Source organism: Pristiophorus japonicus, unplaced genomic scaffold (assembly GCF_044704955.1).
Source record: "Pristiophorus japonicus isolate sPriJap1 unplaced genomic scaffold, sPriJap1.hap1 HAP1_SCAFFOLD_1270, whole genome shotgun sequence".
Lineage (NCBI taxonomy): Eukaryota > Metazoa > Chordata > Chondrichthyes > Pristiophoridae > Pristiophorus > Pristiophorus japonicus.
Genome location: NW_027250936.1, coordinates 45,183 through 67,500, shown reverse-complemented (window position 1 = coordinate 67,500; position 22,318 = coordinate 45,183). Strand labels below are relative to the sequence as shown.

Here is a 22,318-nt window from a genome sequence, read left to right as displayed (position 1 = left end):
TTTACTCAGCCTTCCACTATTGCTTTTTACCTTTCTACCATCTGTTTCTGACTCCATATTACTTCGCCCTGTCTCGCTGCATAGGTTCCCATCCCCCTGCCATATTAGTTTAAACACTCCCGAACTGCATTAGCAAATGTTACCCCCAGGACATCAGTTCCAGTCCTGCCCAAATGCAGACCGTCCCTTTTGTACAGGTCCCACTTCCCCCCAGAACTGGTTCCAATGTCCCAGGAATTTGAATCCCTCCCTCTTGCACCACTGCTCAAGCCACGTATTTATTCTAACTATCCTGCTCCCTCTACTCTGATTAGCACGTGGCACTGGTAGCAATCCAGAGATTACTACCTTTGAGATCCTACTTTTTAATTTAACTCCTAGCTCCCTAAATTCAGCTTGTAGGACCTCTTCCCGCTTCTTACCTATATCGTTGGTACCTACATGTACCACGACAACTGGCTGTTCACCCTCCCTCTCCAGAATGCTCTGCAGCCGCTCTGAGACATCCTTGACCCTTGCACCAGGGAGGCAACATGCCATCCTGGAGTCTCGGTTGCGGCCGCAGAAACTCCTATCCTATTCCTCTTACAATAGAGTTCCCTATCACTATAGCTCAAGTGCCGTCATGCGGTCTGTTAGGAACTGCAGCTGGACACACTTCCGACACACATAGTAGTCAAGCATAGGAGGAGCATGACACGGGTCCGAGCTCTCCTGCCATGACTTAACCCTTAAATTAATTTACTTACTAAAATTTACTTAAACACCAAACAACTACTTAGTAGTTCGCTGCCAATTAGACCAATCTAAAAGTCAGTTTAAAAGAGCGTTATACTTACCAGTCAAACAGCTAACCACTTACCAGCTTGGCTGTGACGTCACCTCTCGATTTCGCACCCCTCTATCTTTGTCTGCAGCTGGTTGGGCTGGTCTCTGGACCTCTGTTTCCTACTCGCGCACTCCTTATCAGCTGCTCTAGTGTCAGCACTGGTAGGAAAAACAAGACAAAACAGCACCTGCCACCCCTACTTGCCCGAACTCACCCACTTACCAAATTCACAAATGCCACTCTTTGCTGCTGCACTCCGTGCTCTGCACGAGCTGCCTCTTTTTAAACTGTATCTCAGTCAGATGACTCACTACTGGTCAGTCGTTTACAACTAGCTGCTAATTGCCTCCTACTGGAGAGTTACCTTGTTTTTCTCTGCCTAAACCTGAAAGATTCCCAACTATTTAACTTTTTCCCTTTAAATTAAACTGCTACTTACTGAGAAGCTACTGGCAATTGCCACTAACAATTTACTCCAGCCTCCAAATGGTTTAAAGAGAATAACCCTTAAAACTCACCCACTTACCAAACTCACGAATGTCACTCTTTGCTGCTGCACTCCGTGCTCTGCATGAGGAGGCCATTCGGCCCATCGAGCCTGTGCCGGCTCTGTGAGAGAGCGATCCAATCAGTCCCACTCCCCCCCCTGACCCCCGCTCTTTCCCCACAGCCCAGCAAATTTCTCCTTTTCGAGTATTTATCTAATTCCCGTTTGAAAGTCACTATTGAATCTGCTCCCACCGCCCTTTCAGGCAGCGCGTTCCCGATCACAACAACTCGCTGCGTAAACACATTCTCCTCATCTCCCCCTCTGGTTCCATCGCCGATTATCATCAATCTGTGTCCCTCTGGTTACCGAGCCTCATATGTCTGCACACACACATAAACTCATGTAAATACACACATTTGCCTACACACAGCAATGCACACACACACACACACTCACACATAGCAATACCGACCCCCCCTCCCCTCGTGATGTCCAGGGGTCCCGAGGCCGATTGTTGTGTCCCCTCCCTCCCCGAGGCCCCTTCCTATCCCCCGCGCAGACCAGGGGTCCTGAGGCTGATTGTAGGGCCTCTCGCTCCCCGGGGCTCTTCCTGCCCCCCCCGCAGGGACCAGGGGTCCTGAGGCTGGCTGTCGTGTCCCCTCCCTCCCCAGGGCCCCTCCCTCCCCTAGGCCTCTCCCTATCCCCTGCACGGACCAGGGGTCCTGAGGCCGATTGTAGGGCCTCTCCCTCCCCCCGCGGGGATCGGGCTACAAATGAAGATCGCGAGATGCCGTATATCTCTCGGTTGCGGTTTAACGCAAGCTTGTCGTTTCCCGCTTCAGTTTCAACGGCACCCTGCAGTTCCTGTTCTGGACCATGTTTGGAATGGAGGAACCCACATCGGTGGACATCTCGAACTTTGTGGTAGCCGAGTCCGTGGGACGCATCCTGTACGGCATTTTCACCATCATCATGGTCATCGTCCTGCTCAACATGCTGGTGGCTATGATCACCAACTCCTTCCAGAAGATTGAGGTCAGTTTAAGCCGCTGCCTGGGGCTGGGAGCTTTACTCTGTATCTAACCCCCTGTACCTGCCCTGGGAGTGTTTGATGGGACAGTGTAGAGGGAGCTTTACTCTGTATCTAACCCTCTGTACCTGCCTTGGGAGTGTTTGATGGGACAGTGTAGAGGGAGCTTTACTCTGTATCTAACCCCGTGCTGTACCTGCCCTGGGAGTGTTTGATGGGACAGTGTAGAGGGAGCTTTACTCTGTATCTAACCCCGTGTTGTACCTGCCCTGAGAGTGTTTGATGGGACAGTGTAGAGGGAGCTTTACTCTGTATCTAACCCCCTGTACCTGCCCTGGGAGTGTTTGATGGGACAGTGTAGAGGGAGCTTTACTCTGTATCTAACCCTGTGCTGTACCTGTCCTGGGAATGTTTGATGGGACAGTGTAGAGGGAGCTTTACTCTGTATCTAACCAGTGCTGTACCTGCCCCGGGAGTGTTTGATGGGACAGTGTGGAGGGAGCTTTACTCTGTATCTAACCCCGTGCTGTACCTGGCCTTGGAGTGTTTGATGGGACAGTGTAGAGGGAGCTGTACTCTGTATCTAACCCCCTGTACCTGCCCTGGGAGTATTTGATGGGACAGTGTAGAGGGAGCTTTACTCTTTATCTAACCCCGTGCTGTACCTGCCCTGGGAGTGTTTTATGGGACAGTGTAGAGGGCTCTTTACTCTGTATCTAACCCCATGCTGTACCTGCCTCGGGAGTGTTTGATGGGACAGTGTAGAGGGTGCTTTACTCTGTATCTAACCCCATGCTGTATCTGCCCTGGGAGTGTTTGATGGGACAGTGTAGAGGGAGCTTTACTCTGTATCTAACCCTGTGCTGTACCTGCCCTGGGAGTATTTGATGGGACAGTGTAGAGGGAGCTTTACTCTGTATCTAACCCCCTGTACCTGCCGTGGGAGTGTTTGATGGGACAGTGTAGAGGGAGCTTTACTCTGTATCTAACCCTGTGCTGTAACTGCCCTGGGGGTGTTTGATGGGACAGTGTAGAGGGAGCTTTACTCTGTATCTAACCCCGTGCTGTACCTGCCCTGGGAGTGTTTGATGGGACAGTGTAGAGGGAGCTTTACTCTGTATCTAACCCGTGCTGTACCTGCCCTGGGAGTGTTTGATGGGACAGTGTAGAGGGAGCTTTACTCTGTATCTAACCCCGTGCTGTACCTACCCTGGGAGTGTTTGATGGGACAGTGGCGAGGGAGCTTTACTCTGTATCTAACCCCGTGCTGTACCTGCCCTGGGAGTGTTTGATGGGACAGTGTAGAGGGAGCTTTACTCTGTATCTAACCCTCTGTACCTGCCTTGGGAGTGTTTGATGGGACAGTGTAGAGGGAGCTTTACTCTGTATCTAACCCCGTGCTGTACCTGCCCTGGGAGTGTTTGATGGGACAGTGTAGAGGGAGCTTTACTCTGTATCTAACCCCGTGTTGTACCTGCCCTGAGAGTGTTTGATGGGACAGTGTAGAGGGAGCTTTACTCTGTATCTAACCCCCTGTACCTGCCCTGGGAGTGTTTGATGGGACAGTGTAGAGGGAGCTTTACTCTGTATCTAACCCTGTGCTGTACCTGTCCTGGGAGTGTTTGATGGGACAGTGTAGAGGGAGCTTTACTCTGTATCTAACCAGTGCTGTACCTGCCCCGGGAGTGTTTGATGGGACAGTGTGGAGGGAGCTTTACTCTGTATCTAACCCCGTGCTGTACCTGGCCTTGGCGTGTTTGATGGGACAGTGTAGAGGGAGCTGTACTCTGTATCTAACCCCCTGTACCTGCCCTGGGAGTATTTGATGGGACAGTGTAGAGGGAGCTTTACTCTTTATCTAACCCCGTGCTGTACCTGCCCTGGGAGTGTTTTATGGGACAGTGTAGAGGGCTCTTTACTCTGTATCTAACCCCATGCTGTACCTGCCTCGGGAGTGTTTGATGGGACAGTGTAGAGGGTGCTTTACTCTGTATCTAACCCCATGCTGTATCTGCCCTGGGAGTGTTTGATGGGACAGTGTAGAGGGAGCTTTACTCTGTATCTAACCCTGTGCTGTACCTGCCCTGGGAGTATTTGATGGGACAGTGTAGAGGGAGCTTTACTCTGTATCTAACCCCCTGTACCTGCCCTGGGAGTGTTTGATGGGACAGTGTAGAGGGAGCTTTACTCTGTATCTAACCCTGTGCTGTAACTGCCCTGGGGGTGTTTGATGGGACAGTGTAGAGGGAGCTTTACTCTGTATCTAACCCCGTGCTGTACCTGCCCTGGGAGTGTTTGATGGGACAGTGTAGAGGGAGCTTTACTCTGTATCTAACCCGTGCTGTACCTGCCCTGGGAGTGTTTGATGGGACAGTGTAGAGGGAGCTTTACTCTGTATCTAACCCCGTGCTGTACCTACCCTGGGAGTGTTTGATGGGACAGTGCAGAGGAAGCTTTACTCTGTATCTAACCCCCTGTACCTGCCCTGGGAGTGTTTGATGGGACAGTGTAGAGGGAGCTTTACTCTGTATCTAACCCCCTGTACCTACCCTGGGAGTGTTTGATGGGACAGTGTAGAGGGAGCTTTACTCTGTATCTAACCCGTGCTGTACCTTCCCTGGGAGTGTTTGATGGGACAGTGTAGAGGGAGCTTTACTCTGTATCTAACCCCGTGCTGTACCTGCCGTGGGAGTGTTTGATGGGACAGTGTAGAGGGAGCTTTACTCTGTATCTAACCCCGTGCTGTACCTGCCCTGGGAGTGTTTGATGGGACAGTGTAGAGGGAGCTTTACTCTGTATCTAACCCCGTGCTGTACCTGCCCTGGGAGTGTTTGATGGGACAGTGTAGAGAGCTCTTTACTCTGTATCTAACCCCATGCTGTACCTGCCTCGGGAGTGTTTGATGGGACAGTGTAGAGGGTGCTTTACTCTGTATCTAACCCCATGCTGTATCTGCCCTGGGAGTGTTTGATGGGACAGTGTAGAGGGAGCTTTACTCTGTATCTAACCCTGTGCTGTACCTGCCCTGGGAGTATTTGATGGGACAGTGTAGAGGGAGCTTTACTCTGTATCTAACCCTCTGTACCTGCCCTGGGTGTGTTTGATGGGACAGTGTAGAGGGAGCTTTACTCTGTATCTAACCCTGTGCTGTAACTGCCCTGGGGGTGTTTGATGGGACAGTGTAGAGGGAGCTTTACTCTGTATCTAACCCCGTGCTGTACCTGCCCTGGGAGTGTTTGATGGGACAGTGTAGAGGGAGCTTTACTCTGTATCTAACCCGTGCTGTACCTGCCCTGGGAGTGTTTGATGGGACAGTGTAGAGGGAGCTTTACTCTGTATCTAACCCGTGCTGTACCTGCCCTGGGAGTGTTTGATGGGACAGTGTAGAGGGAGCTTTACTCTGTATCTAACCCCCTGTACCTACCCTGGGAGTGTTTGATGGGACAGTGTAGAGGGAGCTTTACTCTGTATCTAACCTGTGCTGTACCTTCCCTGGGAGTGTTTGATGGGACAGTGTAGAGGGAGCTTTACTCTGTATCTAACCCCGTGCTGTACCTGCCCTGGGAGTGTTTGATGGGACAGTGTAGAGGGAGCTTTACTCTGTATCTAACCCCGTGCTGTACCTGCCCTGCGGGTGTTTGATGGGACAGTGTAGAGGGAGCTTTACTCTGTATCTAACCCGTGCTGTACCTTCCCTGGGAGTGTTTGATGGGACAGTGTAGAGGGAGCTTTACTCTGTATCTAACCCCGTGCTGTAACTGGTGAGAAGGTGGGTCGGAGGGGTGGGGCTTGCTGTTGTGTTGAGATAATCTCGGTCCCCGAGACAGGACCGACCTAACTTGCCCAACCCTTTGACCTCACTGTGCTTGTGTCGTTTCCAGGACGATGCGGATGTGGAGTGGAAGTTTGCCAGATCGAGACTGTACCTTTGCTATTTCCGGGAGGGACTGACACTTCCCGTCCCCTTCAACATCATCCCAACTCCCAAATCCTTCTTCTATTTCGTCAGGTCAGTGATGTTCGATTTAACTGGCTCCGTTCAGTCTGACCTCCTTCGACAGTCACAACACCAACGTGCATTTCAATAGCACCTTGATCGTAATAAAACATCCCGCAGCGATTCACAGGAGCGATTAGCAAACAAAAATTTAAACCCAGCCGCACAAGGAGATATTAGGGCAGGTGACCAAAAGCTGGGTGAAAGGGGGAGAGATGTCTGCACTCCTCTAATTCTGCCCTCCTGACCATCCCTGATTATAATCGCTCCACCATCGGTGGCCGTGCCTTCAGCTGCCTGGGCCCCAAGCTCTGGAACTCCCTCCCTAAACCTCTCCACCTCTCTCTCCTCCTTCAAGATGCTCCTTAAAACCGACCTCTTTGACCCAGCTTTTGGTCACCTGCGCTAATATCTCCCTATGTGGCTCGGTGTCCCATTTTTATCGCATCACACTGCTGTGAAGCGCCTGGGGACGTTACACGACGTTAAAGGCACTACATAAATACAAGTTGTTGTTGTTGTTGTTTTAACGAACATCTTAAAGAAGGAAAGAGAGGTAGAGAGGTGGAGAGGTTTAGGGAGGGAGTTCCAGAGCTTGGGGCCCAGGCAACAGAAGGCACGGCCACCGATGGTGGAGCGATTATAATCGGGGATGGTCAGGAGGGCAGGGTTAGAGGAGCGCAGACATCTCGGGGGGTTGTGGGGCTGGAGGAGATTAGAGAGATAGGGAGGGGTGAGGGCCATGGAGGGATTTGTAAACAAGGATGAGAATTTTGAAATCAAGGCGTTGCTTAACTGGGAACCAATGTTGGCCAGCGAGCACAGGGGGTGATGGGTGAGTGGGACTTGGTGCGAGTTAGGACACGGGGCAGCGAGCACAGAGGGTGATGGGTGAGTGGGACTCGGTGCGAGTTAGGACACGGGTCAGTGAGCACAGGGGGTGATGGGTGAACGAGACTTGGTGCGAGTTAGGACACGGGGCAGTGAGCACAGAGGGTGATGGGTGAGTGGGACTCGGTGCGAGTTAGGACACGGGTCAGTGAGCACAGGGGGTGATGGGTGAGCGGGACTCGGTGCGAGTTAGGACACGGGGCAGTGAGCACAGGGGGTGATGGGTGAGTGGGACTTGGTGCGAGTTAGGACACAGGGCAGTGAGCACAGAGGGTGATGGGTGAGTGGGACTCGGTGCGAGTTAGGACACGGGGCAGTGAGCACAGGGGGTGATGGGTGAGTGGGACTTGGTGCGAGTTAGGACACGGGGCAGTGAGCACAGGGGGTGATCGGTGAGTGGGACTTGGTGCGAGTTAGGACACGGGTTGCCGAGTTTTGGATCACCTCTCGTTTACGTCGGGTAGAATGTGGGAGGCCAGCCAGGAGTGTGTTGGAATAGTCAAGTCTGGAGATAACAAAGGCACGGATGAGGGTTTCAGCAGCGGATGAGCTGAGGCAGGGGTGGAGACAGGCGATGTTACGGAGGGGGAAATACACATTTCTGGAGATGGAGCGGATATGTGGTCGGAAGCTCATCTCGGGGTCAAGTATAACGCCAAGGTTGTGAACAATTCGGTTCAGCCTCAGACAGGAGTTGGGGAGAGGGATGGAGTCAGTGGCCAGGGAACAGAGTTTGTGGTGGGGACAGAAAACAATGGCTTCGGTCTTCCCAATATTTAATTGGAGAAAATTTCTGCTCATCCAGAACTGGATGTGGGACAGGCAGTCTGACAATTGAGAGACCGAGGAGGGGTTGAGAGAAGTGGGGGTGAGGGAGAGCTGGGTGTCTCAGTGTACATGTGGAAACTGATGCTGTGTTTCCGGATGATGTCGCCGAGGGGCAACATGTAGATGAGGAATAGGAGGGGCCAAGGATAGATCCTTGGGGAATACCAGCGGTAACGATGCCTGAGCCCATGGACACTCTCCCTGAGCACTGATTCTCCCCACCCATTGAATCCCCTCCCATAGCCCATGGACATTAGAGGATCGATTGTAACTGGGCTGTGCGAGCTGGATAGGTGTTAATCCGAAGCTCTATACACCTGTTCTGATGGAGCGGACCGCTGTTAAGGGTCCCAGAGAACAGTAGGTTCTCCAAATGCCCTGGCAAACCCCCATCAAGACCCGATTAACCTGAGAAGCTCATAATAAAGGATGAAACTGAGTACTGTGTATAATGAGCAAGTGTGACCTTAGCTCCTTTAATGAGACTCCAGAGTGCAGGTACCTCATGGGTGGCCTGCTTATATACCGTGCTCTTAAGGGATGCTGGGATCCCTTGGGACTCCAACAGCTAGGCCCTCTGGTTGTGGTGTGATACGGGTTACAAGGGGTTAAATACATAACATCACTCCCCCGTGAAGTCAACATAGAAAACATAGAAAATAGGTGCAGGAGTAGGCCATTCGGCCCTTCGAGCCTGCACCACCATTCAATAAGATCATGGCTGATCATTCACCTCAGTACCCCTTTCCCGCTTTCTCTCCATACCCCTTGATCCCTTTAGCCGTAAGGGCCATATCTAACTCCCTCTTGAATATATCCAATGAACTGGCATCAACAACTCTCTGCGGCAGGGAATTCCACAGGTTAACAACTCTCTGAGTGAAGAAGTTTCTCCTCATCTCGGTCCTAAATGGCTTACCCCTTATTCTAAGACTGTGTCTCCTGGTTCTGGACTTCCCCAACATCGGGAACATTCTACCCGCATCTAACCTGTCCCGTCCCGTCAGAATCTTGTATGTTTCTATGAGATCCCCTTTCATCCTTCCAAACTCCAAAGTATAAAGGCCCAGTTGATCCAGTCTCTCCTCATATCTCAGTCATAGAAACATAGAAAATAGGTGCAGGAATAGGCCATTCGGCCCTTCTAGCCTGCACCACCATTCAATGAGTTCATGGCTGAACATGCAATTTCAGTACCCCATTCCTGCTTTCTCGCCATACCCCTTGGTCCCCCTAGTAGAAGGACTTCATCCAATTCCTTTTTGAATATATTTAGTGAATTGGCCTCAACAACTTTCTGTGGTAGAGAATTCCACAGGTTCACCACTCTCTGGGTGAAGAAGTTTCTCCTCATCTCGGTCCTAAATGGCTTACCCCTTATCCTTAGACTGTGATCCCTGGTTCTGGACTTCCCCAACATTGGGAACATTCTTCCTGCATCTAACCTGTCCAAACCCATCAGAATTTTAAACGTTTCTATGAGGTCCCCTCTCATTCTTCTGAACTCCAGTGAATACAAGCCCAGTTTATCCAGTCTTTCTTGATAGGTCAGTCCCGCCATCCCGGGAATCAGTCTGGTGAACCTTCGCTGCACTCCCTCAATAGCAAGAATGTCCTTCCTCAGGTTAGGAGACCAAAACTGTACACAATACTCCAGGTGTGGCCTCACCAAGGCCCTGTACAACTGTAGCAACACCTCCCTGCCCCTGTACTCAAATCCCCTCGCTATGAAGGCCAACATGCCATTTGCTTTCTTAACCGCCTGCTGTACCTGCATGCCAACCTTCAATGACTGATGTACCATGACACCCAGGTCTCGTTGCACCTCCCCTTTTCCTAATCTGTCACCATTCAGATAATAGTCTGTCTCTCTGTTTTTACCACCAAAGTGGATAACCTCACATTTATCCACATTATACTTCATCTGCCATGCATTTGCCCACTCACCTAACCTATCCAAGTCGCTCTGCAGCCTCATAGCATTCTCCTCGCAGCTCACACTGCCATCTAACTTAGTGTCATCCTCAAATTTGGAGATACTACATTTAATCCCCTCGTCTAAATCATTAATGTACAGTGTAAACAGCTGGGGCCCCAGCACAGAACCTTGCGGTACCCCACTAGTCACTGCCTGCCATTCTGAAAAGTACCCATTTACTCCTACTCTTTGCTTCCTGTCTGACAACCAGTTCTCAATCCATGTCAGCACACTACCCCCAATCCCATGTGCTTTAACTTTGCACATTAATCTCTTGTGTGGGACCTTGTCGAAAGCCTTCTGAAAGTCCAAATATACCACATCAACTGGTTCTCCCTTGTCCACTCTACTGGAAACATCCTCAAAACATTCCAGAAGATTTGTCAAGCATGATTTCCCTTTCACAAATCTATGCTGACTTGGACCTATCATGCCACCTCTTTCCAAATGCGCTGCTATGACATCCTTAATAATTGATTCCATCATTTTACCCACTACCGATGTCAGGCTGACCGGTCTATAATTCCCTGTTTTCTCTCTCCCTCCTTTTTTAAAAAGTGGGGTTACATTGGCTACCCTCCACTCCATAGGAACTGATCCAGAGTCAATGGAATGTTGGAAAATGACTGTCAATGCATCCGCTATTTCCAAGGCCACCTCCTTAAGTACTCTGGGATGCAGTCCATCAGGCCCTGGGGATTTATCGGCCTTCAATTTCCCCAACACAATTTCCCGACTAATAAGGATTTCCCTCAGTTCCTCCTGCTTACTAGACCCTCTGACCCCTTTTATATCCGGAAGGTTGTTTGTGTCCTCCTTAGTGAATACCGAACCAAAGTACTTGTTCAATTGGTCCGCCATTTCTTTGTTCCCTGTTATGACTTCCCTTGATTCTGACTGCAGGGGACCTACGTTTGTCTTTACTAACCTTTTTCTCTTAACATATCTATAGAAACTTTTGCAATCCGTCTTAATGTTCCCTGCAAGCTTCTTCTCGTACTCCATTTTCCCTGCCCTAATCAAACCCTTTGTCCTCCTCTGCTGAGTTCTAAATTTCTCCCAGTCCCCAGGTTCGCTGCTATTTCTGGCCAATTTGTATGCCACTTCCTTGGCTTTAATACTATCCCTGATTTCCCTTGATAGCCACGGTTGAGCCACCTTCCCTTTTTTATTTTTACGCCAGACAGGAATGTACAATTGTTGTAGTTCATCCATGCGGTCTCTAAATGTCTGCCATTGCCCATCCACAGTCAACCCCTTAAGTATCATTCGCCAATCAATCCTAGCCAATTCACGCCTCATACCTTCAAAGTTACCCTTCTTTAAGTTCTGGACCATGGTCTCTGAATTAACTGTTTCATTCTCCATCCTAATGCAGAATTCCACCTTGTTATGGTCACTCTTCCCCAAGGGGCCTTGCACAACGAGATTGCTAATTAATCCTCTCTCATTTCACAACACCCAGTCTAAGATGGCCTCCCCGCTAGTTGGTTCCTCGACATATTGGTCTAGAAAACCATCCCTATGCACTCCAGGAAATCCTCCTCCACCGTATTGCTTCCAGTTTGGCTAGCCCAATCTATGTGCATATTAAAGTCACCCATTATAACTGCTGCACCCTTATTGCATGCACCCCTAATTTCCTGTTTGATGCCCTCCCCAACATCACTACTACTGTTTGGAGGTCTGTACACAACTCCCACTAACGTTTTTTGCCCTTTGGTGTTCTGCAGCTCTACCCATATAGATTCCACATCATCCAAGCTAATGTCTTTCCTAACTATTGCATTAATCTCCTCTTTAACCAGCAATGCTACCCCACCTCCTTTTCCTTTTGTTCTATCCTTCCTGAATGTTGAATACCCCTGGATGTTGAGTTCCCAGCCCTGATCATCCTGGAGCCACGTCTCCGTAATCCCAATCACATCATATTTGTTAACATCTATTTGCACAGTTAATTCATCCACCTTATTACAGATACTCCTTGCATTAAGACACAAAGCCTTCAGGCTTGTTTTTTTAACACCCTTTGTCCTTTTAGAATTTTGCTGTACAGTGACCCTTTTTGTTCTTTGCCTTGGGTTTCTCTGCCCTCCACTTTTCCTCATCTCCTTTCTGTCTTTTGCTTTTGTCTCCTTTTTGTTTCCCTCTGTCTCCCTGCATTGGTTCCCATCCCCCTGCCATATTAGTTTAACTCCTCCCCATCCCTCCTGCCATCCCGGGAATCAGTCTGGTGAACCTTCGCTGCACTCCCTGAATAGCAAGAACGTCCTTCCTCAGATTAGGAGACCAAAACTGAACACAATATTCCAGGTGAGGCCTCACCAAGGCCCTGTACAACTGCAGTAAGACCTCCCTGCTCCTATACTCAAATCCCCTAGCTATGAAGGCCAACATACAATGACTGATGTACCATGACACCCAGGTCTCGTTGCACCTCCCCTTTTCCTAATCTGTCACCATTCAGATAATATTCTGTTCATGCGTTTTTGTCCCTAAGGTGGATAACCTCACATTTATCCCCATTATACTGCATCTGCCATGTATTTGCCCACTCACCTAACCTGTCCAAGTTAACCTGCAGCCTCTTAGCGTCCCCCTCACATCTCACACCGCCACCCAGTTTAGTGTCATCTGCAAACTTGGAGATATTACATTCAATTCCTTCATCCAAATCATTGACGTATATTGTAAATATACAGCACAGTAAGCTGAGACGCTCTGGGGCTCTACGCTCCTTTGTCGATCGTCTCGGTACAAATGTGGGTGTGGGTGAGTTGGTCAGTTCTTCACTGGGCTGCTGGGCAGCCGGCCTTGCTGGGCTGCTGGGAATGGTGAGTTCGGCTTCGTGGTCAACCGTGATGTCAGTTGCCACTTGTGTGTGTGTTGGAGGGTCAAAGTTGGTGGTGTCCTCTTCGGTTTGTTCGTAGCTGTTGGTGAACCGCAATTTGATTTGGTCCACGCGTTTTCTGTGCGTTTTTCCATTGGTCAGTTTGACCTGAACCACCCTACTCCCCTGTTTGGCTAAGACCGTGCCAGCGATCCATTTGGGACCATGTCCATAATTGAGCACAAACACAGAATCATTGACTTCAATATCACGTGTCAAATTTGTGCAGTCATGGTACACACTTTGTTGATACCGCTTGCCCTCCACGTGATCATGGAGATCAGGGTGGACAAGAGGGAGCCTTGTTTTGAGCGCCCTTTTCATGAACAGCTCGACTGGGGGAACCCCGGTGAGTGAGTAGGGTCTGGTGCGGTAGCTGAGCAGCACATGGGAGATCTGGATCTGCAGGGAGCCTTCCGACACATGTTTCAAGCTTTGCTGGATGGTCTGAACTGCCCGTTCTGCCTGGCCATTGGATGCGGGCTTGAACAGGGCTAATGTGACGTGCTTGATCCCGTTGCGGGTCATGAATTCCTTGAATTCAGCACTGGTGAAGTGCGGCCCATTGTCGCTGACCAGGACATCAGGCAGGCCGTGCGTGGCAAACATGGCTCGTAGACTTTCAATCGTGGCCATGAATGTGCTTACAGACATTATCGCACATGCAATCCATTTTGAGTAAGCGTCCACGACAACCAAAAACATTTTGCCTGGAAATGGGCCCGCATAGTCCACGTGGATCCTTGACCACGGTTTGGAGGGCCACGACCACAAACTTAGCGGTGCCTCTCTGGGTGCATTGCTCAGCTGAGAGCAAGTGTTGCACTGGCGCACGCATGACTCTAAATCTGAGTCGATGCCAGGCCACCACACGTGGGATCTGGCTATGGCTTTCATCCTTACTGTTGTATATGTAAACTTGTATTTACTCTGTACAGCCACCGAGGGCTCATTCCCTGGAGTCCAAGGGATCCCATAATCCCTTGGGAGCACAGGTATTTAAGAAGGCTTCACAGGTTGGAGAGACACTCTGGAGACTGCAATAAAAGACTACGGTCACACTTTACTTTGAGCTCACAGTGTTCACTCTGACTCTTTCTCCATACACCACAACTGGCGATGAGATACAGATAGCGAACACAAAGATGCAGAGAACAGTGGGCATCCTGGAGAAATTTTCGGAGGGAGATGATTGTGAAACTTTTGTGGAGCGACTGGACCAATACTTCGTGGCCAACGAGCTGGATGGGGAAGAGAGCGCTGCCAAACGCAGAGCGATCCTCCTCACTGTCTGTGGGGCACCAACGTATGGCCTCATGAAGAATCTGCTCACTCCAGCAAAACCCACGGAGAAATCAAATGACGATTTGTGCACACTGGTCCGAGAGCATTTGAACCCGAAGGAAAGCGTTCTGATGGCGAGGTACCGGTTCTACACCTACAAAAGGTGTGAAGGCCAGGAAGTGGCGAGTTATGTCACCGAGCTAAGACGCCTTGCAGGACATTGTGAATTTGAAGAACATTTGGAGCACATGCTCGGAGACTTTTTCGTACTTGGCATTGGCCACGAAACCATACTTCGCAAACCTTTGACTGTAGAGACTCCAACCTTGAGTAAGGCCATAGCGATAGCCCAGGCGTTCATTGCCACCAGTGACAATACGAAGCAAATCTCTCAGCACACAAGTGCTGCTACAAGTACTGTGAACAAAGTGATGTTGTTTTTGAATCGTAACGTACAGGGCAGGTCACACATGCCTGTAACTACACGTCCGCAGATGTCCCAGAGTCCACCATCAAGGGTGATGAATGGAAGGCCATTAACATCTTGTTGGTGCTGCGGGGGTGATCATCGTTTCCATTCATGCCGATTCAAAGGGTATGTTTGCAAGGGCTGTGGAACAATGGGACACCTCCAACGAGTGTGCAGGCGAGCTGCTAGGCCTGCTAAACCTGCAAACCACCATGTTGCAGAGGAGGACAGATCCACAGAGGATCACGACGAACCAGAGCCTCAGACCGAGGAGGCAGAGGTACATGGGGTGCACACATTCACCATGAATTGTCCCCCGATAATGCTGAAGGTTGAACTAAATGGACTCCCGGTGTCAATGGAACTGGACACGGGCACGAGCCAGTCAACCATGGGCAAAAAGACCTTCGAAAGTCTGTGGTGCAACAAGGCCTCAAGGCCAGTCTTAACTCCAGTTCGCATGACACTAAGAACTTACACTAAAGAACTGAATCGGCAGTGCTACTGTAAAGGTCTCCTACGATGGAGCGGTGCACAAGCTACCACTCTGGGTGGTACCGGGCGATGGTCCCACGCTGCTCGGCAGGACCTGGCTGGGAAAGATACGCTGGAACTGGGACGACATCCGAGCGCTATCGCCCGCTGACGACACTTCGTGTGCACAGGCCTTAAACAAATTTCCTTCACTGTTCGAACCAGGCATCGGGAAATTCCAAGGAGCAAAAGTGAAGATCCACCTAATTGCGGGGGCGTGACCCATCCATCATAAGGCGAGAGCAGTACCGTACATGATGAGAGAAAGGGTAGAGATTGAGCCAGACCGGCTGCAACCAGAGGGCATCATTTCACCGATCGAGTTCAGCGAGTGGGCCAGTCCTATTGTCCCAGTCCTCAAGGGAGACGGCACCGTCAGAATCTGTGGTGATTACAAAGTAACTATCAATCGTTTCTCCCTGCAGGACCAATACCCACTACCAAAGGCTGATGACCTCTTTGCAAAGCTGGCGGGAAGAAAGACGTTCACGAAGCTGGATCTGATTTCAGCCTGACGCAGGAACTGCAGGAATCATCGAAGGCCCTCACCTGCATCAACACGCACAAAGTTCTTTTTGTTTATAACTGATGCCCGTTTGGAACTCGATCAGCGGCGGCGATATTCCAGAGAAACATGGAAAGCTTGCTGAAGTCGGTTCCACACACCATGGTCTTCCAGGACGACATCTTGGTCACAGGTCGGAACACAGTCGAGCACCTGCAGAACCTGGAGGAGGTTCTTAGTCGACTCAACCGCGTGGGGCTCAGGTTAAAACGCTCGAAGTGCGTTTTCCTGGCGCCTGAAGTGGAGTTCCTGGGAAGGAGGATTGCGGCGGACGGCATCAGGCCCACTAACACGAAGACAGAGGCAACCGAGAACACACCGAGGCCACAGAACGTGACAGAGCTGCGGTCGTTTCTGGGACTCCTGAAATACTTTGGTAACTTCTTACCGGGACTCAGAACCCTGTTAGAACCACTACTTGTCTTACTATGAAAAGGGGATGAATGGGTTTGGGGCAAAAGTCATTGGATATATTCAAGAGGAAGTTAGATATGGCCCTTACGGCTAAAGGGATCAAGAGGTATGGAGAGAAAGTAGGAAAGGGGTACTGAGGTGAATGATCAGCCATGATCTTATTGAATGGTGGTGCAGGCTCGAGGGGCCGAATAGCCCACTTCTGCACCTATTTTCTATGTTTCTATGTAAAATGCCTTTGTAAATGCGAAAAAATTGTTATGCTCAAACAAATTGCTTGTGTTGTATGATCCATGTAAGCGTTTGGTAAGAGCATGTGATGTGTCGTCATATGGGGTCGGGTGTGTATTGCAACAAGCTAAAGATTTCAGGAAACTGCTTATGCATCCAGGAGTCTGTCTAAGGCTGAGAGAGCCTACAGCATGATTGAGAAAGAAGCGTTAGTGTGTGTCTATGGGGTAAAGAAAATGCATCAATACCTGTTTGGGCTCAAATTCGAATTGGACACTGATCATAAGCCACTTATATCCCTGTTTTCCGAGAGTAAAGGGATAAATACCAACACATCAGCCCGCATCCAGAGATGGGCACTCACATTGTCCACATACAACTACGCCATCCGCCACAGGCCAGGCACAGAAAACTGTGCCGATGCTCTCAGTAGGCTGCCATTGCCCACCACGGGGGTGGAAATGGCACAGCCCACAGATCTAGCCATGGTTATGGAAGCATTTGAGAGTGAGCAATCACCCGTCACTGCCCAGCAGATCAAAATCTGAACAAGCCAGGACCCCTTATTATCCCTGGTCAAAAGCTGTGTGCTTCACGGGAGCTGGTCCAGTGTCCCAGTGGAAATGCAGGAAGAGATAAAGCCGTTCCAGCGGCGCAAAGATGAAATGTCTATACAGACGGACTGCCTTCTGTGGGGCAATCGAGTAGTGGTCCCCAAGAAGGGCAGAGACACCTTCATCAATGACCTCCACAGTACCCACCCAGGCATCGTAATGATGAAAGCGATAGCCAGATCCCACGTGTGGTGGCCCGATGCAGACTTAGAGTCCTGCGTGCACAGATGTAATACATGCTCTCAGTTAAGCAATGTACCCAGGGAGGCGCCGCTAAGTTTATGGTCTTCGTCCTCCAAACCGTGGTCTAGGGTACACGTCGACTATGCAGGCCCATTCTTGGGTAAAATGTTCCTTGTGGTTGTAGACGCGTACTCCAAGTAGATTGAATGTGAGATAATGTCGGCTAGCACGTATGCTGCCACTACTGAAAGCCTGCGGGCCATGTTTGCCACACACGGCTTACCCAATGTCCTGGTGAGCGACAAAGGGCCATGTTTAACCAGTGCTGAGTTCAAAGAATTCATGACCCGTAACGGGACCAAACATGTCACATCTGCCCCATTTAAACCAGCGTCCACTGGTCAGGCAGAGAGAGCAGTGCAAACCATCAAGCAAGGCTTGAAGAGGATAACTGAAGGCTCACTGCAGACTCGCCTATCCTGAGTCCTGCTTAGCTACCGCACGAGACCCCACTCACTCACTGGGATCCCACCTGCTGAACTGCTCATGAAAAGAGCACTTAAGACAAGGCTCTCGTTAGTTCACCCTGATCTACATGATCAGGTAGAGAGCAGACGGCTTCAACAAAGTGCATACCATGATAGCACAAATGTGTCGTGTGAGATTGAAATCAATGATCCTGTATTTGTATTAAATTATGGACAAGGTCCCAAGTGGCTTCCCGGCACTGTCTTGGCCAAAGAGGGGAGCAGGGTGTTTCGGGTTAAACTTTCAAATGGACTCGTTCACCGGAAACACTTGGACCAAATCAAACTCAGATTCACGGACTATCCTGAGCAACCCACCTTGGACCCTACCTTTTTTGATCCCCCAACACACACACCAGTGGCAACCGACACCACGGTTGACCACGAAGCAGAACCCATCATCCACAGCAGCCCTGCAGGGCCCAACACACCAGGCAGCCCAGCAAGGCCAGCTGCACAGCAGCCCAGCGAGGGCCCAACAAATGATTCAACAACACCAGCTTTCACACCGAGACGATCAACCAGGGCAAGAAGGGCCCCAGATCGACTCACACTGTAAATAGTTACACTATTGACTTTGGGGGAGAATGTTGTTATATATGTGGACTTGTATTTACTCTGTACAGCCACCAGAGGGCTCATTCCCCGGAGTCCCAAGCGATCCCATAATCCCTTGGGAGCACAGATATTTAAGGAGGCTTCACAGGTTGGAGAGGCACTCTGGAGACCTGCAACAAAAGACTAAGGTCACACTTTACTCTGAGCTCACAGTGTTCAGTCTGACTCTTTCTCCACACACAACAATTACAATGCCTGGGTGGGTGCTGTGTAGTTCACAAATGAACGTATCTCTGCCTTTCTTGGGCAAGATTGCCCACGCGATTGTCCCTCAACAGACAATCTGCCTGCAGGGACATTTCATCTTAATTGCCTCCTGCATCTCCGCTGGGACGCTGGACCAGCTCCCAGGGAGGACACAGTTTTTTACAAGAGACAGTAAAGGATCCTGGCTGGTCCAGGTCCTGATCTGGCGGGCCGTGACGGGGGACTTTTCGTTCTCGAATGCCTCCATGACCATGAGCAAGTCCACTGGCTGTGCCATTTCCACCCTGGTGGTGGGCAATGGCAGCAGTCCTCTGTGCCCGGTTTGTGGCGGATTACATAGTTGTACACCGACAGCGTGAGCGCCCATCTTTGGATGCGGGTAAAGGCATTGGTGTTAATCCCTTTGCTCTCAGAGACAGCGATATGAGCGGCTTGTGGTCACTTTCAAGTTCAAACTTGAGGCCAAATAAGTATTGGTGCATTTTCTTCACCCCGTAAACACACGCCAGAGCTTCTTTTTCAATCATGCTGTAGGCCCTTTCGGCCTTGGACAGACTCCTGGACGCATAAGCGACCGGTTGCAAGATCCCCGATTCGTTAGCCTGTTGTAACACACACCCGACCCCGTATGACGGCACATCGCAAGCTAGCACTAATCGTTTACATGGGTTATACAGGACAAGCAGTTTGTTTGAACACAACAGATTTCTGGCTTTCTTAAAGGCAGCCTCTTGTGAATTCCCCCATACCCAGTCGTCTCCCTTGCGCAGTAGCGCATGTAGGGGTTCTAGCAGGGTGCTTAACCCAGGTAGGAAATTACTGAAATAGTTCAGGAGTCCCAGGAACGACTGCAGCTCCATCACATTCTGTGGTCTCGGCACGTTCTTGATGGCCTCTGTCTTGGTGTCGGTGGGTCTGATGCCGACTGTCGTGATTCTTCTTCCCAAAAACTCGACCTCTGGCGCCAGGAAAACACACTTCGAGCGTTTCAACCTGAGGCCCACGCGATCCTACCGACTCTTCAAGTGTTCGATGGTGTCCCGACCTGTAACCAGTATGTCGTCCTGGAAAACCACGGTGCGAGGAACCGACTTTAGCAGGCTCTCCATGTTCCATTGGAAGATTGCCGCGGCCGACCGAATCCCAAACGGGCATCTGTTGTAGATGAACAGACCTTTGTGCGTGTTGATGCAAGTGAGGCCTTTCGAAGGCTCCTCCAGTTCCTGCGTCATGTAGGCCGAGGTCAGATCCAACTTGGTGAATGTCTTCCCTCCAGCTAGGGTCGCAAATAGGTCGTCTGCCTTGGGTAGCAGGTACTGGTCCTGTAGCGAAAAACGGTTAATCGTTACCTTATAGTCCCCACAAATTCTAACCGTGCCGTCCTCTTTAAGTACCAGGACAATCGGACTAGCCCACTTGTTGAATTCCACCGGCGCGATGATGCCTTCTCACTGCAGCCTGTCCAGCTCAACTTCCACTTTCTCACGCATCATATAAGGTACCGCCCGTGCCTTGTGGTGGATGAGTCGCGTACGGGGAACAAAATGGATCTGCACTTTCACTCCCGAGAAGCTTCCAATGCCTGGCTCGAACAACAATGGAAACTTGCTCAGAACCTGGGCACATGAGGCATCGCCGACGGACAAAAGTGCTCGGATGTCGTCCCAGTTCCAGCGGATTTTTCCCAGCCAGCTTCTGCCAACAATATGGGGCCATCCCCTGGCACAATCCACAGCGGGAGTTTGTGTACTGCTCCATCATAGAAGACTTTGACTTCTGCACTGCCAATTACAGGGATTAGTTCCTTGGTGTAAGTCCTTAGTTTGGTGTGAATGGGGCTGAGCTTGGGCCTGTGTGCCTTGTTGCACCATAGCCTGTCATTATGGACTGACTTGCACCCGTGTCCAGTTCCATCAATACTGGAATTCCGTTCAGTTCAACTTTCAACATTATTGGGGGGCATTTCGTGGTGAATGTATGTACCCCGTACACTTCTGCCTCCTCGGTTCGAGTCTCTAGTTCAGCCTGATCCACAGTGGATCGATCTTCCTCTGCAACGTGGTGGTTTGCAGGGTTTGCAGCTCGTCTGCACATTCGCTGGAGGTGTCCCATTGTTCTGCAAACGTTGCATGCATAGTGCTTGAAGCGGCATTGATGGGCCCGATGATCACCTCCACAGCATCAACAAGGTGTGAACTGCCTCGCATTAACGATTAATGGCGGACTCTGGGTCATCTGAGGTCATGCAGCAGCCGGCGTGTACATCCTGCCATGTATATTTCTGCTCGAAACCGACGTTACTTTGTTCACAGTGCTGGCTGAAACGTCCTTATTCTGCGAAATCTGTTTGGTGGTGTCACTGGTGGACATAAATCCCTGGGCTATCTTCATGGCTTTACTTAGATTCGGAGTTTCAACAGTCAACAGTTTGCGAAGGATTGTCTCATGGCCAATGCCCAGCACAAAAAAGTCTTTGAGCATTTGTTCTAGGAATCCCTCAAATTCACAATGTCCTGCGAGGCGCCTTAGTTCGGCGACGTAGCTCGCCACTTCCTGGCCCTCCGATCGCTGATACGTGTAGAACCGATAGCTCGCCATCAAAACACTTTGCTGAGGATTTAGGTGCCCCCAGACCAGCGTACAGAATTCTTCATAGGATTTCTCTGTTGGTTTTTCCTGAGCTCGAAGATTCTTCATGAGGCCATAGGTTGTTGCCCCACAGACGGTGAGGAGGATCACCCTTCGTTTGGCAGCATTCTCGTCCCCTTCCAGCTCGTTGGCCACGAAGTATTGGTCGAGTCTCTCCACGAAGTCCTCCCAATCATCCCCTTCTGAGAACTTCTCCAGGATACCGACTGTTCTTTGCACTTTCGCGCGGTTGTTTATTACCTCGTTGCCAATTGGTACACTCATAATAAAGGATGAAACTGAGTACAGTGTACAAAGGGCAAGTGTGATCTTAGCTCCTTTAATAAGACTCCAGAATGCAGGTACCTCGTGGGTGGCCTGCTAATATACCTTGCTCCCAAGGGATGTTGGGATCACTTGGGACTCCAACGGGTAGGCCCTCTGGTGCTGGTGTAATACAGGTTACAAGGGGTTAAATACAGAACATAACGGGTCGGTGTTGTTGGTAGGATTTTGCAGTGTACAACATTTATGGGTGTTCTATATTCGCACCAGGTGGATTTTCCGTAAGTTGTGCTGTGTGAGCTTCAACAAACAACCTGATTATCCCCCGCTGCCGACATCGATCGTAAGTGACGGGCAAATTCCATCATTTGTGGCTTTCTGCTCAAGTGTCTTGTTCCATCTTCTCCTCACCTGAAGAAACTGACTCTCACTGGGGTACGGGTCCCACACACACTGACTCTCACTGGGGTACGGGTCCCACACACACTGACTCTCACTGGGGTACGGGTCCCACACACACTGACTCTCACTGGGTTACGGGTCCCACACACACTGACTCTCACTGGGGTACAGTCCCACACACACTGACTCTCACTGGGATACAGTCCCACACACACTGACACTCACTGGGGAACGGGTCCCACACACACTGACTCTCACTGGGGTACGGGTCCCACACACACTGACTCTCACTGGGGTACGAGTCCCACACACACTGACTCTCACTGGGATACGGGTCCCACACACACTGACTCTCACTGGGGTACGGGTCCCACACACACTGACTCTCACTGGGATACGGGTCCCACACACACTCACTCTCACT

At 50.4% G+C, this 22,318-nt stretch overlaps 1 protein-coding gene across 1 annotated transcript in view; it reads left to right on the top strand.

Moving 5' to 3' along the window:
• LOC139242255 (short transient receptor potential channel 2-like) overlaps nucleotides 1-21,835 on the top strand; it is a gene marked incomplete at both ends in the record, with an annotated part of 35,952 nt that extends 14,117 nt beyond the window's left edge. Inside the window, 3 exons of the mRNA XM_070870291.1 lie at nucleotides 2,162-2,354; nucleotides 6,231-6,358; nucleotides 21,763-21,835. Of these exons, the coding sequence (XP_070726392.1) occupies nucleotides 2,162-2,354; nucleotides 6,231-6,358; nucleotides 21,763-21,835 (394 nt within the window). The remainder of the gene's footprint in view (nucleotides 1-2,161; nucleotides 2,355-6,230; nucleotides 6,359-21,762) is intronic.
• Between the last annotated feature and the right edge of the window lie 483 nt (nucleotides 21,836-22,318).